This window comes from Peromyscus eremicus, chromosome 19, assembly GCF_949786415.1.
Source record: "Peromyscus eremicus chromosome 19, PerEre_H2_v1, whole genome shotgun sequence".
In the NCBI taxonomy this organism is placed as follows: Eukaryota; Metazoa; Chordata; class Mammalia; order Rodentia; family Cricetidae; genus Peromyscus; species Peromyscus eremicus.
Genome location: NC_081435.1, coordinates 41,870,405 through 41,885,847, shown reverse-complemented (window position 1 = coordinate 41,885,847; position 15,443 = coordinate 41,870,405). Strand labels below are relative to the sequence as shown.

Genomic DNA, 15,443 nt, shown 5'->3' with positions numbered 1-15,443 from the left:
AGCTCTCTTCTCTTCAGTGACATTCCCTGAGCCTTAGAAAGGCTGTCTTTCTGTTTCCGAGTCAGGGTCTCACTCTGTGGCCCAGGTTGGCCTAGAATTTATAGAAATCCTCCTGCCTCAGCCTCTTGAGTACTAGGATTAAAAAGGTATATGCCTCCACACCCCTGCTCATTTCTTTTAAACGGAGGCTGCTTTTCTAAGCAGTTCTTGAAGGTCAAGTTTTGGTACCATGTTTTTACAAATAGCAGCTATTCAATAAGTGTGCCGATTTTAATAGTCCTAGGAGCTTGTTTTAATTTTATTAAATATATATCTGGGCATGTCGATATACAGGGGGATAGGCTGACGAAGGGAAACATTAATAAAATTTACAATCTCTTCTTAGGTGGGCCATTGAAATTGTTGAAAATGAAACATAAAAATACTGCAAAGTAGGGTTTCTCCAAAATGTGAAACAGATATAGAAAAAGAAAGGTTTGATGTGAGCCAAGATGCCCTTTTGCTTGCAGGAATTTATAGAAATCGAAAGCTACATAATATGATTAGCAAACTAATGAATCCAGTACCTGTCAGTTTGAATTTGCATACTTACATGCTCATAGTGTGATGAATCTTCCATTGTCTAATAGATATGATTTACATACGCTATAAACATTTTCTTATATATTTGGAGACAGTAATTGGTACTTCATAAACATATAATAAAATTTCCTCTCATGAGTTTAAACTAACACGTGATGCTTTATGCTGGAACCGAAGCTGCTGCCATCTAATAGAGCACAAGAAGGGAATTCGATTATGGAATCATGGGTTTAGATGATGATTAAATTACAGTCCATTTCTAGATGGCAACTTTCATATCATCAATTTTATACAGACTGTGAAAATAAAGGCACCATGCAAATGATACTGATGACTCTTCAGCAACTCCAGTGAGGTGATTTTACAAATGAGAGTGTTGTTCAGGGAAGAAATCCAGATGCAGAGAGCCAAAGCAGGGGCAGGGATGTCTCAGTGAGTAAAAGCACCTGCTTGCCTCATGACCCGGGTTTGATCCCCAGGACCCACATAGTGGAAGGAGAGAAATGACTTTTGTCCTCTGACCTCTAAGCATAACCCCACAACACACACACACACACACACACACACACACACACACACACACACACACAAATAAAATGTAATAAAATAGTTTTTGAAAACAGAGCTATATCAAAAATTTTACTATAAGAAATAAGTTTTAAGTGTATGTGTGTGTGTGTGTGTGTGTGTGTGTGTGTGTGTGTTCCACACGTGTTCAGGTGCCTGAGGAGGTCACTGGAGCCCCATGCTGCTGGAATTACAGATACTGCGAGTTGCCGCTTGGGTGCCAAGAACTGAACTCAGGTCCCCTGAAGAGCAGCAAATACCATTAACTGCTGAGCCATCTGTAGTTGGTTGTTTTTATTCTTTTACTCTTTTGGGTCTTTGCTCTTTTTTTGAGGGGGGAGGGGCACCACCCAGATCCCAAATAAATAGACACAGAGATTTATTATTACTTATAAGTGCCTGGCCTTAACTTGGCTTGTTTCTAGCCAGCTTTTCTTAACAAATCATCTCATTTATCTTTTCCTTCTCCTGTCTATTCAGCTCTTTATTAGACCAATCAGGTGTTTTAGACAGACACAGTAACACAGCTTCACAGAGTTAAACAAATGCAACATAAAAGAATGCAACACATCTTTGCATCATTAAACAAATGTTCCACAGCTTAAACAAATGTAATGCATCTTAAAATAATATTCTACAACAGCCATCTCTCCATCCCCTCATCTTAGTTCATTTGATTAATTTTACAGATTTTTTTTTTTTAGATGAGACTATTCTGGCATGTAGTGATAACCTAATCTGGGTTTTCAGTTTTGTTGGATAGCCTAAAGGAACATAAGTGTATTTTAAAATAAAAACATATAAATTATAAAAACAGTTTTTATAGCTATTAAGTTATGAGATTATTCATGTAAAAAGATAACTATATAGTGTTTAACATCACACCTTTAATAGATAAAAACTATCACATGGCCACCATATGATTCTGCCTATTTTTAATACTACTTTTTGAAATCCTCCTCAAAAGAATAATATAGTGCTCAACAATGCACATAAAGTTTAGTTTTATATGAATACCACATTTCAGGAAAACCTCTCAAGAGTCCTAAAGAAGCTCTAGAGATAATCTAGCCTAGTCTCCCCATCCTTTTCTTTTGGGGACAAAGAACAGAAAGACCACAGTGTAGACGAGAGCAACAGGGCTTAAAGGTTCTAGCATACTGGTTCTCAAAACGTCTTCTAGGTTTACAGCAAGAAAGCAGCAGGAGCCCGCACACTCAGATCCGCTGCTTCGTGACATCTCCTCCCTTCAGTCGTTTTACTTTCTACCCTATCATCTGTTTCGTGTTTTACTTCTGATTTTCCAAGAGAAAGTCTTACAGATTTTAACGCTGAAAGTGTCCACGAAGGCTCCAACGGATTCAGTTTTCTAGGTTTTAAGCTAGATAATCTTCAAAATACATCTAATCTTTCCTTTAAAAAAAAAAAAAGTTTGAAATTGGAAGGGAAAACGTGTGTTCACGACATTTCCACACCTTAACTTTCAGCCTGGATTTTGCTATTTACGAATTTACCTACACCTTTAAATATTCTCGCCCCACGTGACTTTTTTTTTTTTTTTTAAAGAGGTATTTCTAAGGTACAGCTATTCTGGGAGAGATTACGTCAGCGCCAGCAGTTACAGTAACTACCGTATTGACACTGCTTGTTTTCACAGGGCAAATATTTTGAAGTGATGCGCAAGCACCGTTCACACCCAGGTCATGAGTCTTCTGTGACTTAATACATTCCGTTCGGTCGATGCCAGGTGCCTGAGAACTAGCATAAAAAAAAAAAAACACTATGGTTTTATTTTTCAGATTAAAAGAGAATAACGCTTAAAATACGCGACCCTCCCACTCCTTAAAGAGCCTACGATGCAGGACCAGGAAGCGTCTAGGGTAGTAGTGCGGCTGCGCAGCCTGCGGGGGAGGTTCAAATCGCCTGCCTTTCCGCAGGCGACCAGCAGGCGGCGCTGCGGGCTAATGCAGCCGCGTCTCCCTAGGGCTCTGGGAAAGAGCGTCCAAGGGCGGGAGGTGAGGCGGGCCGGTGGACGTTCTAGCCCCGACTGCCCTGGTCTCTATCGCCCTTTGTCCTCCAGCCTCCCCCGGGCTCTGGGCCTGCGGGCCTGGTTGCTAGGCGGAAGCGGGGCGCGGCGGCGTCCGCTGCGGCTGCCCGGGCGTTTGAAAAGCAGCTTAGCAGGCGGCCAAAGGTGCCGGGGGCTGCGGGTGTGTGGGGTGCGTTCGTCCAGCCGGGGTAGGGTTAGGGCCTGGTCGGCGGCCCCGGGGAGCGGGGCCGGGCGCTGGGGAGCCTTCTAGGCCTGCGGGGATCCGGCCAGCGAGCTTCACGGGGTCTCTTCCCTGCAGACCCCGCCGCCGCGACCATGGTCTCCAAGTCCGACCAGCTGCTCATCGTCGTATCCATCCTAGAAGGTGAGCGGCCTCCGTTGTTTCTTTCTTTTTTTCTTTTTTCTTTTCTTTGCAACTGCTGTTTCCCCAACCTCAGCCGAGTCATGTGTGACCGCGGCTTTGTTAACCTTACGAACCCTGTCATCTCTGCTTTGGTGGTCCCCGAAGACTTGTTCAGTTGCATGGAGCGAGGGCTGTTAGGCAATTGATTTAAACATCTCTCCGGGGAACGTGAGTGCTATTAGGGATAAGTGATATTTAGCGTGACTAGCCGTAGCCCCAGAGAATGTAGAAAAAAAAAAAAAAAAACGATTTCCATCAGAAGCAGCCTGTCGATGGCTTTTATATATGAGCTAAAAGTGCCTGCAGAGCACGTTCTGGGCAGCAATTCCCGCTAATGCCATTCGTAAGAACTTTGCCATTGACTTTAATACACGCTTCGTACCGTTTCAGACGTCTTGCCGAGGCTGTTCCCTTTACGTGCCTTGATGGCGTGCCTAGGGGACTACGGTCGTTAAGGTGTATTAAATGATCCTTACATGTGTGTTGAGTGAGTGACGTTTGTTTATCGGGGACTCTCTGAATGTCAGGTGCTGTGCTGGTAATGCAGGTGTCTCTAGGTCTAGAAGCTGAGAGAGTAAAGTGAGGAGTGTGTCGTGCTGGCATGACGACCTCTGGGGAACGTTTTCCTGAGATGACATTTATTTGGTTCTGAAAGCTAGTGAGGAATGGGTCACATGACAAAAAGCTGGACAGATAGCTGGTCAGGCTGCAAAGAGCACTTGAGGTGTGGGGAAAGGCGGCATGCTCTGCTCTCAAACTCTTTCCACAGATGTTTCTTCTAGTCAGCGTAGTTAGCAAAGTGGAGGACCCAGGAGTTGTTTGGTGAATGGGAACAGGTTATCAGTATGCAGAGTCATCTTGAGAGCTTAGCCACCGGTGGTATTGGTTAGACCCCTGTCCCCCCAGGAGAGAGGCCTGGTACGATTTGAGAAGGAGGAAGAAAAGCAGGGTAAAAATAGTTTCTGAGTTTTGGAATAAGAAATTGAACAGAAGCTATTTAATAGGAGGGACAGTATTAACTGTTGTTCCCTTTACTGCTTAAAAACACAAGATCGGGCAAGGTGTGGCGGCGCACGCCTTTAATCCCGGCACTCGGTAGCTGAGGCAGGTGGATCTCTGTGAGACTGAGGTCAACCTGGTCTACTGGTGAGTTCCTGTCACAAAACTAACCAACCAACCAAACAAACAAACAAAAAAACAAAACCCCAAAATCCTCTCACAAATAAACCCTTCACAAGACTGAAATACTTTTCTAATTGGTTGAAAGAGGCTTTTAAATTTAGAACTGGGCCTTCCCTATGGGGAAAAAAAAATGTAGTGATTTCCTGCCTTCCGTGATATAGGGGTCTGTTTATTTGGAATGGACAAATTAGTGTGCAAGACACCGTATGTTGGACTGCACTATAATAAAAACCTGATGCAGACCGTAAGTGTGGTTTTGGCAGTAGAATAAGAGTAGTGATTGACGTGCCTTCCATCCCAAGCCCTTCCATCCCAAGCTTCAGACAGACAGACATAGAAGAAAGTCATTTCTGGTGACTGGATAAGCCGGGGTAACAGGAATGAACGTGGTGGGTGGAACAAGGCTGAAAGATGACCGTGGTAGAGAAAGGTGGATAGTTAGGAATATTGTACTGGGTCAGAAATAACTAGAAAGAATCGGCGTTGGAGGACCTTGAAAGCCAAGGAGTTGAGAGTTATTCTAAGAAAAGGGTTAGTGGCTGTAGTCCTAACTAGAAAATGAACTTAACTCACGTTTAGCTTAGGAGTTGTATTCAGGAGAGCGAACCTGGAGTCAGGGATGTCGGTTAGGTTGCTACCACAAACATCCCTAAAACTGGCATGTGGTGTTTACATTCAAGCTGGGAACCTGGGATTCATCACCCTCCTTGATTCCCTTTCCATCACCATCTTCCAAAGGATCACCAGGAGTTGGTGATTTTGTTATAGGTGCTGCATACACTCAGATGAGTCTCCACTCACCTCACCTGCAGTGATGATCTCAGTCTGTTTTCCAAACATTTGCTTCCCTTCCAGAATCAACTGCTGTCCTGAGCTACTTTGCAATGATCTTTCTGATATGTAGATCTTTCAGAGTTCCCATAATGTCTGCACTCTTAGAGCAGCAAGCATGGCCCCTTGTGGTAAGACTTCTGCCCATCCTTTAGGTTTCATAGGTCCCCAGAACTCCAGCTATATCGAGCTACTTATAATTTCTTAGCTGCGTTTCTAGAAATGCCTCTTATTACAGGGAACTGAATTTCTCCATCAGGCTATATCCTGGTGTGCTCGGTTCCAGGATAAAAAAACAATACTTCTGTTGTCTGCCTCTTACTGTGAGAAAGACTGGCCAAGGGCAGCTGGGAGGTAGGAAAGGCTTATCTCATCTTACATGTTCTAGTCCCAGTTCCTCATTGAGGGAATCAGAGCAGGAACTGAAGCAGAGTCCCTGGAGAAAGATGTTTACTCCCCATGGCTTCTTCATTAGTTTTATACCATCCAGGACCACCTGTTCAGGGGTGGCACAGTCCACATCACAACTGTCATTAGTCAAGAAAATGTCCCATGGACTTAGCTATAGGCCAATCTGACAGAGGCATTTCCTCAGTTGAGGGTCCCTCTTCCCAGATGACTCCAGCTTCTGTCAAGTTGGCAAAAAACTAGCCAGCACATAGTTTAAAATAAGTGCCTCTGACTGACTTTTTTTTTTTTTTTTTTTTTTTTTTTTTTGGTTTTGGTTTTGGTTTTTTGAGACAGGGTTTCTCTGTGTAGCTTTGCGCCTTTCCTGGAACTCACTCTGTAGACCAGGCTGGCCTCGAACTCACAGAGATCCGCCTGCCTCTGCCTCCCGAGTGCTGGGATTAAAGGCGTGAGCCACTAATGCCTGGCTGGCTGACGTTTTTTAAAAGGTCAGTTTCAGATTCTTTATTTACGTTTGTTTCTGTGTGAGTGTGTGTGCACATGTGCACACCTGTTCATGCCTCTAGAGACTAGATGCCAGCTTTGGGTCACCTCCTCAACTACTCTACCTGTTCTCTATGAAGCTGGGAGCCAGCAAGCCTCAATGATCCTGTTGTCTTGGAGCTGATGTTATAGGAGCTGCGATTACAGGATGCTTGGCTTGTGACCCCAAACTCCAGGCCTCATGACTGAGCAGCAAATATATTATCTCTCTGTCCTTCAGCTGACATTCTCAAGACTGCAGTCAAGTCTTTTTCTTTTTTTTTAAGCCAGAGCTTTTGTTTTGTGACTGACTGTTGACATTCTCAAGATGAACTGGGTGCTGCAGCAGTTTCCCCTCGGTTTGGATGGTGGTCTTCGTGGAATCCGTCCTTGGGCAATCTTTCAGGCGCCTCATTGGTGCAGTCCTGGTAATATTTCTCTTGCGTGGGTAGCCCATGTTGGTCACAGGTTGACTTCTGAAGACCTTTGGGTCACAGAGTGGCACAGTGTGTGTCTTGCTGAAGTGCTTTCTAAACAATGCAGTTCCTTTCCAGCAGCTGCCGCTGGGGCCAGAGAGCCCCTCGTTTGGGTTTTGGGGTCTCATGTCATCCAGGCTCTTTGCCTCCACTTCCCAAGTGATGGGGTTATCTATATGTGCCACCATCTCATCAAATCCAGGTCTTTCCTGCCCATTTAGCTCCTAACCAAGTAGCTTTAATTGGGGTGAGTAGCACGGGGAGGGGATTATTTCTTTAGTAGTGGTAAAAATTCCCCTCCCTATGATCCCCCTCACCAGACTGAAAAACCAAAATAATTGCCTCAGTGCAAGATTGTTAGGAATACTTATTTGCTGTTTACTTTCTTCCAGTTTTGAAATTTTTCTTTCCATTAGACCCTTGGTTTTCTTTTTAGGGCAAGTACCTATTTTATTCTTTGTGAAGCCATTTACTTTACCATTTGTTTTTCTTTTTTAAATGCACTTACTTGTGAGGCTTTCAGGCCCACCTAGACCTACCGCGCCTGATTCTACATTTGCGCAGGGTCCCCAGGTGACTCATATGCACATTACTGTTGGAGAAGCAATAATGCCTAAATCACAGCTTTCAGGTTATGAAAGTAGGTGAAGGTGCATTTGTGAGGTAGTTTATGGAGTGTGCAAACCAGCTACCTGGACATACACCAGTATTTAAAATGATCCTGTTCGATTTTCGTATGTATGTGTATTCTTTCTTCAGGTCGCCATTTCCCCAAACGTCCAAAGCATATGCTTGTGGTAGAAGCCAAGTTCGATGGAGAGCAGCTGGCTACTGATCCTGTCGACCACACTGACCAGCCCGAGTTTGCTACCGAGTTAGCCTGGGAAATTGACAGGAAAGTGCTTCATCAGCACAGGTGAGGCCGCTCTCCATTTCCGTCAGCATCTTTGTCCTTTTCTAACGAACTGAGTGTGGTGATGATCACATCTGTGGAGTGTTTAGTGTGGGTGTTTGTGGTTTTGCTTTTGAGACAGAGTCTCTCTTCGTTTCGTTTCTGGTTGCTGTGATAAAGCACCCTGATGAAAGCAACTGAGGGAGAAAGGGTAATTTAGTCGTCCGTCCGTCGTCTCCCTCCCCACCCCCTCCCCCCCCCGCCCCGCAGTCCCATGTTACAGTAGGACAGTCAGGTGGCAGGAACTCAAAGCAGCTAGTCACATTACATCAGCAGTTAAGAGCAGACAGCAATGCAGCAATGCTTGCATGCTTGTGCTCAGCTCACCTGCTCCACCTTTAAACAGTTCAGGATAGATGCCCTGTCTGAGGAATGATGCTACCCACAGTGGATGAGTCTTCTCACCTTAAGTGGACTTCAAGTCTAACATTGGGTTTTCTTTTATGAATTTCATGACTAGAAATAGTCAAGAACAGCAGTACTTCTATTTATTAAATGACTGAAATGTATTTCTTTTTTTTTAATGAGTTTTTGTTTGTTTTCATTTGGTTTGGTTTGGTGTGGACTAGTTTTTCAAGACAAGATTCCTTTATGCAGCTCTAGCTGTCCTGGAACTAGCTCTGTAGACCAGGCTGGCCTTGACTTAGCACAATATAAGAAAGACTCACTCATTGCTCACGCACGTCCTTGTGCAGGTTACAGCGCACGCCTATCAAACTCCAGTGCTTCGCCTTGGATCCTCTGTCTTCTGCCAAGGAAACCATAGGCTACATTGTGTTGGACTTAAGAACTGCTCAGGAAACAAAGCAGGTATTGTCCTTTCGGTTTTGTTAATTATTATGATGGATAGTTGATTAAGTAAATACCAGCTGAAAGGGAAGAACGGAATACCGGGCCAGTTGCACATAGATCATGGCCTCAGGGTGATACAGAGATGAGAATGCTTTAATTTTCGAGTTGGATTTGAGAATTCCAGCCTTTCACTTGTTCCTGTGAATTCTTTCTCAAGAAGCTTGTCCGAAAGCGCAAACCCGTGTGGGAGTGACTGCCCCTGTGGCAGCGTGCTGAGCTTCTCTTGAGGCTGTCCTCCTCGGGTGCCTCGGTTCAGTGAACATTCGACTGACTCTGTTCCTGCAAGTTCTAAATCCGGAAGTCTTCTGGACACTTTTCCTGCTCCCTCCTTCATAGCCATCCAGTCCAGAGGATTTGGTCCCCTTGGGATCTAGTCTGCATTTTTACAGCTGCTGCCCTAATTTAAGCTCCCATTGTTTCGTACCTTGGCTATTAGAACTTCCCGCTAGGCCTCCTTGCTTCCTAGCTCTATACCCTTGGAGTCACATTACTCAGTGTGTCTAGTAAATCCCAGCTCAGGACACTCTGCTCTCCCTAACCTTCCTCAGGAAACTGGATACTTTCCAGAACTTTCGAGACTCAGGCAGGAGAATTACAAGTTTGAGGTCAGCTGGACTACATACTAAGACCTCACCTTCTCCAAAATAGTCCTAAACTCTGATGATTAAAAGTTTGGGTCAAGCCAAAGTAAATGGTTTTTAGAGACCGTTTGAAGTAGCAATACCTGACCACAGTGCTCTCACCGAGGGCACTGAGATGTGCATGGGCTCACACTTAGGACGGCATCCTAACTCCTCAAAACAGCAACAGCAGCCACCTGTAATCCCAGTTCTGGGAGGCAGAGGCAGGCAGATGTCTGTGAATTTGAGGACAGCCTGGTCTACAGAGCCAGTTCCAGGACAGCAGGGCTATACAGAGAAACCCTGTCTTGAGAAACCAAAAAAACACCCCAGCAACAACAAAAATTGTACCAAAATAGACATTTGTTGTTGTTGTTCTAATAAAAACATTTACTTATGTTTCACTTGACATTGCTTCTAGCTCTGCCCTAGGTCTCGGGATTGAACTCAGGGTCTCTTTCACGCTAGACTTGCATCCTCCCACTGGGCTGTGTCATTAGCTCCTCATTTTGAGACCAGTCACACCGTTAACCCCTGCTGGCCTCAGATTCCTTCCCAAGTGGTTGAGACTTCAGGCTGTGCCGCCAGGCACATCTTGTTCTCCTTTTCCCTGACTATCTCTTTCAGGCCTGTATACGTCTTCTGTTTCTTCTATTATTCTAATAATCACCACAGTACTTTTCAACAGTAACTCACTTGAAGATAGGCATGTGGGTCAAGGCTGGCCTTGGACTCCTAGTAGTCCTCTCTCTGCTTCTCGGAGCACTGCAATCATACGAATGCTCCACAGTGCCCAGCTACATTAAAAACATTGTTTAAACTGTAAAATTACTACATTTTTTTCAGTCTCCATCATTTTTGTTTTTCCTTTTCCATTGTTTTTTGAATTATTTGTTTGTGTCTGAGTGTGTGCTCACACGTGTGCACATGTGTGAATGGCACCCCTGCTGACTACAGTGCCTGCACCTGGGTGCACTTGGTTGTGGCTTGAGCCACGTCTTCTGGCTGGTCTGGTCACTGGGGTAGTTTAACCTACCGCATCCTCTGAGAAGGTCTTTGTTGTCAGTATCTGCCAAGTAAATGGCTCATGATGTAGACCTCATTGGCCTTTTCCTTAACATTTTATCCTGTTTCTTAGTGTCTTAGTCACTGACCTGTTGCTGTGAAGAGACACTGTGACAACTCTTACAAAGGAAGGTGTTTAATTTGAGGGCGTGCTGGCGATTTTAGAGGTTCAGTCCATTGTTGCCGTGGTGGGGAGCTTGGCACCAGCATGGCAGGCATGGTGCTGGAGAAGTAATTGAGAGCTACTTCCTGATCCACAGGCTGAGAGGAAGACTGGGCCTAGTGTGAGCTTTCCAAACCTCAAAGGCCACTCCCAGAGACACGCTTCCTCCAACAAGGCCACACCTCCTCCAACAAGGCCACACCTCCTCCAACAAGGCCACACCTCCTCCAATAGTGTCACCTCCTAATCCTTCTAATCCTCTCAAACAGCTCAACTCCCTGGTGACGAAACATTCAAATAGATGAGCCTATGGGGGCCATTCTTGTTCAAACCACAAGTAGTAATATTTTTTTTTAATTGAGATGAACAAGAAGAAGACATCTAATAGCAGCGCTGAGCAGTGGAGTTAAGGGAACAGATGATTAGTTAGGCTTTTGTTTCTGAAGGATGTCGTGAGATTGGAAACAGAAGGCTGAAGATAGACGTGTGTTGTTTTCTCCCCTGTGAAAGCGTTGGAATGGAGGCCAAGAAGACAGTCTGAGTGCTTCGGGGTATTTCTCAGAGGGAAGTTTAGTTGCTGGCTTCCTAATTAGGATTACTTTCTTTTGAAGACAATGTGGAAAGAAATTTTGTTGTGTTCTGAGACAGGATGTCAACTGTGCAGCCTTGGCCGGCCTGGGACTCACTGTGTAGTCCAGGTTGACATGGAACTCAGAGATGGGCTTGCCTCGGTCCCTTGAGTGCTGGCGTTAAAGGCTGCACCTCCCTATGCTTGGCCTGTATTTTTTAAGAGGTGAAAGCTACTGAAAAGGCTGTAGGGAAAGAGTGGAAACCGTAACGAACGTTCTGACCCTTGTCCCTGTAAGTTTCACCCTGCTTTCTGTTTTGTTATCTAGGCACCTAAGTGGTACCAGTTGCTGAGTAACAAATACACCAAGTTCAAGTCTGAAATACAGATCAGTATCACTTTGGAAACAGATGCAAAGGCACAGGTGGATAGTTTTAAAGCCAAAGGAGCCCCTCCTCGGGATGGAAAAGGTTTGTTATCCTCTGTCTCTCGTGGGCGTTGGTTGGTTGGTTTTTGTTTTGTTTTGAGACAGGGTCTCAGTTAGACCAGGCAGGTCTGGACCTCACATGTAGCCGAGGCTGGCCTTATACTCCTCTTCCTCCTGCTTCCGCCTCTCGGTTGTTTGGGTTATGGGTGTGTGTGCACTGGCACATTAGGAAGGGTGATGTCATGGAGCTGTGCGCAGGAATAGAAGCTGGTTTACCCCGTGCATCAGCAAACATGATCTTATGAACACATGTAACGTGTGCAGACTTGTTTACAGAGCTCTTGTTTACAAATCTTAGAATCTGGAAAGGCTTTTGTTTCTTAAGCTGATAAATACATGAACTGAGAATTTTGTATTTTAAAAAATATTACTAAGAAAATTTTCTTTCCAGGATGAGCATAGAAAAGCTCTCAAATGTAATGTTTATTATTTGACTGTAGTTTAACAAAGTACATTTTCTAAATTAAATTTTATTTGCCTATGTATTATGTATGTGTGTATGTGTGTATCTATCTATCTATCTATCTATCTATCTATCTATAATCAGAATCTCACTGTATAGCCCTGGCTGGATGGAACTTGCTATGTAGACCAGACTGGCCTCAAACCCACTGAGATCTGCCTGTCTTTGCCTCTGCCCTTACCTCCTGGAGGCTGAGATTAGAGACATGCACCAGCACACCGACCACACTTAGAGAGCATTTTTAATGTCTTAGTGAAATTGGAGAGTGCAGAACGTTCCCTATACCCTCTGTGTGTACTGACAGGGTAACTCGTCCACTGCAGCTCAGCACCTCAGTGTGGGTACAACTGTTGAAACGTCATTGATAACATTCTCACCAGAAGTCCAGTTTGATTAGATTCTGTGTGTGTGTGTGTGTGTGTGTGTGTGTGTGTCTTTGCATATTCCGTGTGTGGTGCCTGGTGCTAGTGGAGGTTAGAAGGTGTTGGATCTCCTGGAACTGGAGTTAGAGACAGTCATGAGCTGCCATGTGGGTGCTGGGAACTGAACCCTGTCCTCTTCAGGAGCAGCCAGTGCTCTTAACTGCTGAGCCATCTCTCCGGTCTGGATTTCACTTTTGGCGCTGTCTATTCTTTAGGTTTTAGTAACTGCATGCTGAGTCAGTGGGTTTGAGTCAGGTGATGCCACATACATACCCCATGTCATTGCACTCAGAAGAGATTCACTGTTATTGGTATCCTTTGTGCTCTGCCTGGTCAACGTTCCCTGCCCTCGGGTCCCTGGTTGTAGTTGAGTTACGTCCAGAGAACTCATGTGATGGACACTTCATCTCTAAAGTCCCAATGGAATTTGGAGTTGGGACCTCTGAGGACTGACTGGGCTGCGAGGCTCCACCTTTATGAATGGACTAATTCTGTTCATGGACTAATGGATTCCTGTGTTACCAGGGGGTTGGGTTGGTGAGCATTAACGTGGGGCTGTCTTTGAAATCCCTTTTGCTGTCATGAACTCCCTCCCAGTGCCATGCCCTGCATATCTTAGGAATCCCCATTAATAAAGATCTTACTGAAAAAAGGCTCCTCAGCTGGGCAGTGGTGGCACACGCCTTTAATCCCAGCACTCAGAAGGCAGAGACAGGTGGATCTCTGTGAGTTCGAGGCCAGCCTGGTCTACAGAGCAAGTTCCAGGACAGGCACCAAAACTACACGGAGAAACCCTGTCTCGAATAAAAGGGCTCCTCATGGCTTCCCTGCTGTGAGAACTGTAAGAAATTTTCTTTATGACTTAACTAGTCTCAACTATTGTGATACAGTACAGAAGATGTGTGAAGACAGCTACCGATCTTTCTTGCTGTCTGTGTGGCTCTGCCTCTCATGTCATACCGTTGGAATCATATTTTCTGGCACAGGAAGATACTCTGGTTTTATCTTATATTGTCTGTTTCAGCTCTCAGTTCAGTCATTTTCTCTAAGGCTCTCCACTTCCTTTTACTAAAAATTGTTCAGAGGTAAAAGCCCAGGGGTTAGGCATACTGATTCCTATTTTGTTGTTATTTTGTGTACCAAGTTATGTAATATGTGTACATGTATTTACATACACATACATGCATATGTTTAAATACATAAATAGTCTTAGTCTGTGCTGCTGTAACAGAATATGGACTGGGTAATTTCTCACAGTTCTGGAGGCTTGGAAGCATGAGGACACCAGCATCTGATGGGGGTCTTATTGATGTTCTTCATATGACAGAAAGCCACAGGCAAGAAATGCACGCCCTCTGTCAAGCCCCTTTATGAGCACAGCTAGTCCCGTTCTTAAAGGAGCTGTATGACCTCTCCATCTCATCTGCTTTTTTTCCTCTGTGTGTGTTTGCCTGCATGTATGTGTATGAGTGCTTGCCTGTATGCATGTGTGAGTGTTTGCTTGCATGCATGTGTGTGAGTGTTTGCCTGCATGCGAGTGTTTGCCTGCATGCATGTGTGTGAGTGCTTGCCTGCATGCATGTGTGTAAGTGCTTGCCTGCATGCATGTGTGTGAGTGCTTGCCTGCATGCATGTGTGTAAGTGCTTGCCTGCATGCATGTGTGTGAGTGCTTGCCTGCATGTATGTGTGTGAGTGTTTGCCTGTGTGTGTGTGTGTTTGCCTGCATGCATGCGTGTGTGTGTTTGCCTGCATTTATGTGTATGAATGTTTGCCTGCATGCATGTGTGTGTTTGCCTGCATTTATGTGTATGAGTGTTTGCCTGCATGCATGTGTTTGCCTGCGTGTGTGTGTTTGCCTGCATGCATGTGTGTACGTGCTTGCCTGCATGCATGTGTGTGAGTGCTTGCCTGCATGTATGTGTGTGTGTTTGCCTGCGTGTGTGTGTTTGCCTGCATTTATGTGTACGAGTGTTTGCCTGCATGCATGTGTGTGTTTGCCTGCATGCATGTGTGTGAGTGCTTGCCTGCCTTCATGCGTGTGTGTTTGCCTGCCTGCATGCGTGTGAGTGTTTGCCTACATGCATGCATGTGTTTGCCTGCATGCATGTGTGAGTGTTTGCCTGCATGCATGTGTGCGAGTGTTTGCCTGCGTGCATGTGTGCGAGTGTTTGCCTGCGTGCATGTGTGCGAGTGTTTGCCTGTATGTGTGTATAGTGTCCTCAGTTTTCAGAAGTGGGCATCGGATCCTCGGAAGTAGAGTTACAGACAGTCATGATGTGGCTGCTAGGAGCTGAACCCAGGTCCTCTGCAAGAACAGCCAGTGTTCTTTTTTTTTCTTTGTTTTTTTCAAGACAGGGTTTCTCTGTGTAGTTTTGGTGCCTGTCCTGAATCTCACTCTGTAGACCAGGCTGGCCTCGAACTCACAGAAATCTACCTGGCTTTGCCTCCCAAGTGCTGGGATTAAAGGTGTGTGCCACCACCACCCGGCTCAGCCAGTGTTCTTAACCAACGAGCTGTTTCTTCAGCCTGATAACTCTGATCTTAATACCATCATCACAGTCGCCATTAAGTTTCAGCTCCTGAATTTTGGAAGAGACACACATGAACTATAAGCATATTTATACCTACTTGTATGTATTTATCCATGTTTTTAATATTGCACAGTATGTATTCATATCGACACTTTTAATTCCTTTCTGTGTCACAAGATTTATCCTTATTTTTCTTTATTTCCAAACTTAGAGCTTGTCTCCTTGGTCATAAGAAACCTTGTGCCTTCTGTTTATTTTTCTTTTGTTGTTTTGAGATAGTCTTGCCATGTAGTACTCACCA

At 44.9% G+C, this 15,443-nt stretch overlaps 1 protein-coding gene across 1 annotated transcript in view; it reads left to right on the top strand.

Moving 5' to 3' along the window:
* Nucleotides 1-3,208: 3,208 nt before the first annotated feature.
* The window catches only part of Cep120 (centrosomal protein 120), a 66,363-nt gene continuing 54,128 nt past the window's right edge, over nt 3,209-15,443 (top strand). Inside the window, exons 1-5 of the mRNA XM_059245892.1 lie at nt 3,209-3,340; nt 3,495-3,560; nt 7,778-7,934; nt 8,666-8,780; nt 11,567-11,708. Of these exons, the coding sequence (XP_059101875.1) occupies nt 3,512-3,560; nt 7,778-7,934; nt 8,666-8,780; nt 11,567-11,708 (463 nt within the window). The 5' untranslated portion in view covers nt 3,209-3,340; nt 3,495-3,511. The remainder of the gene's footprint in view (nt 3,341-3,494; nt 3,561-7,777; nt 7,935-8,665; nt 8,781-11,566; nt 11,709-15,443) is intronic.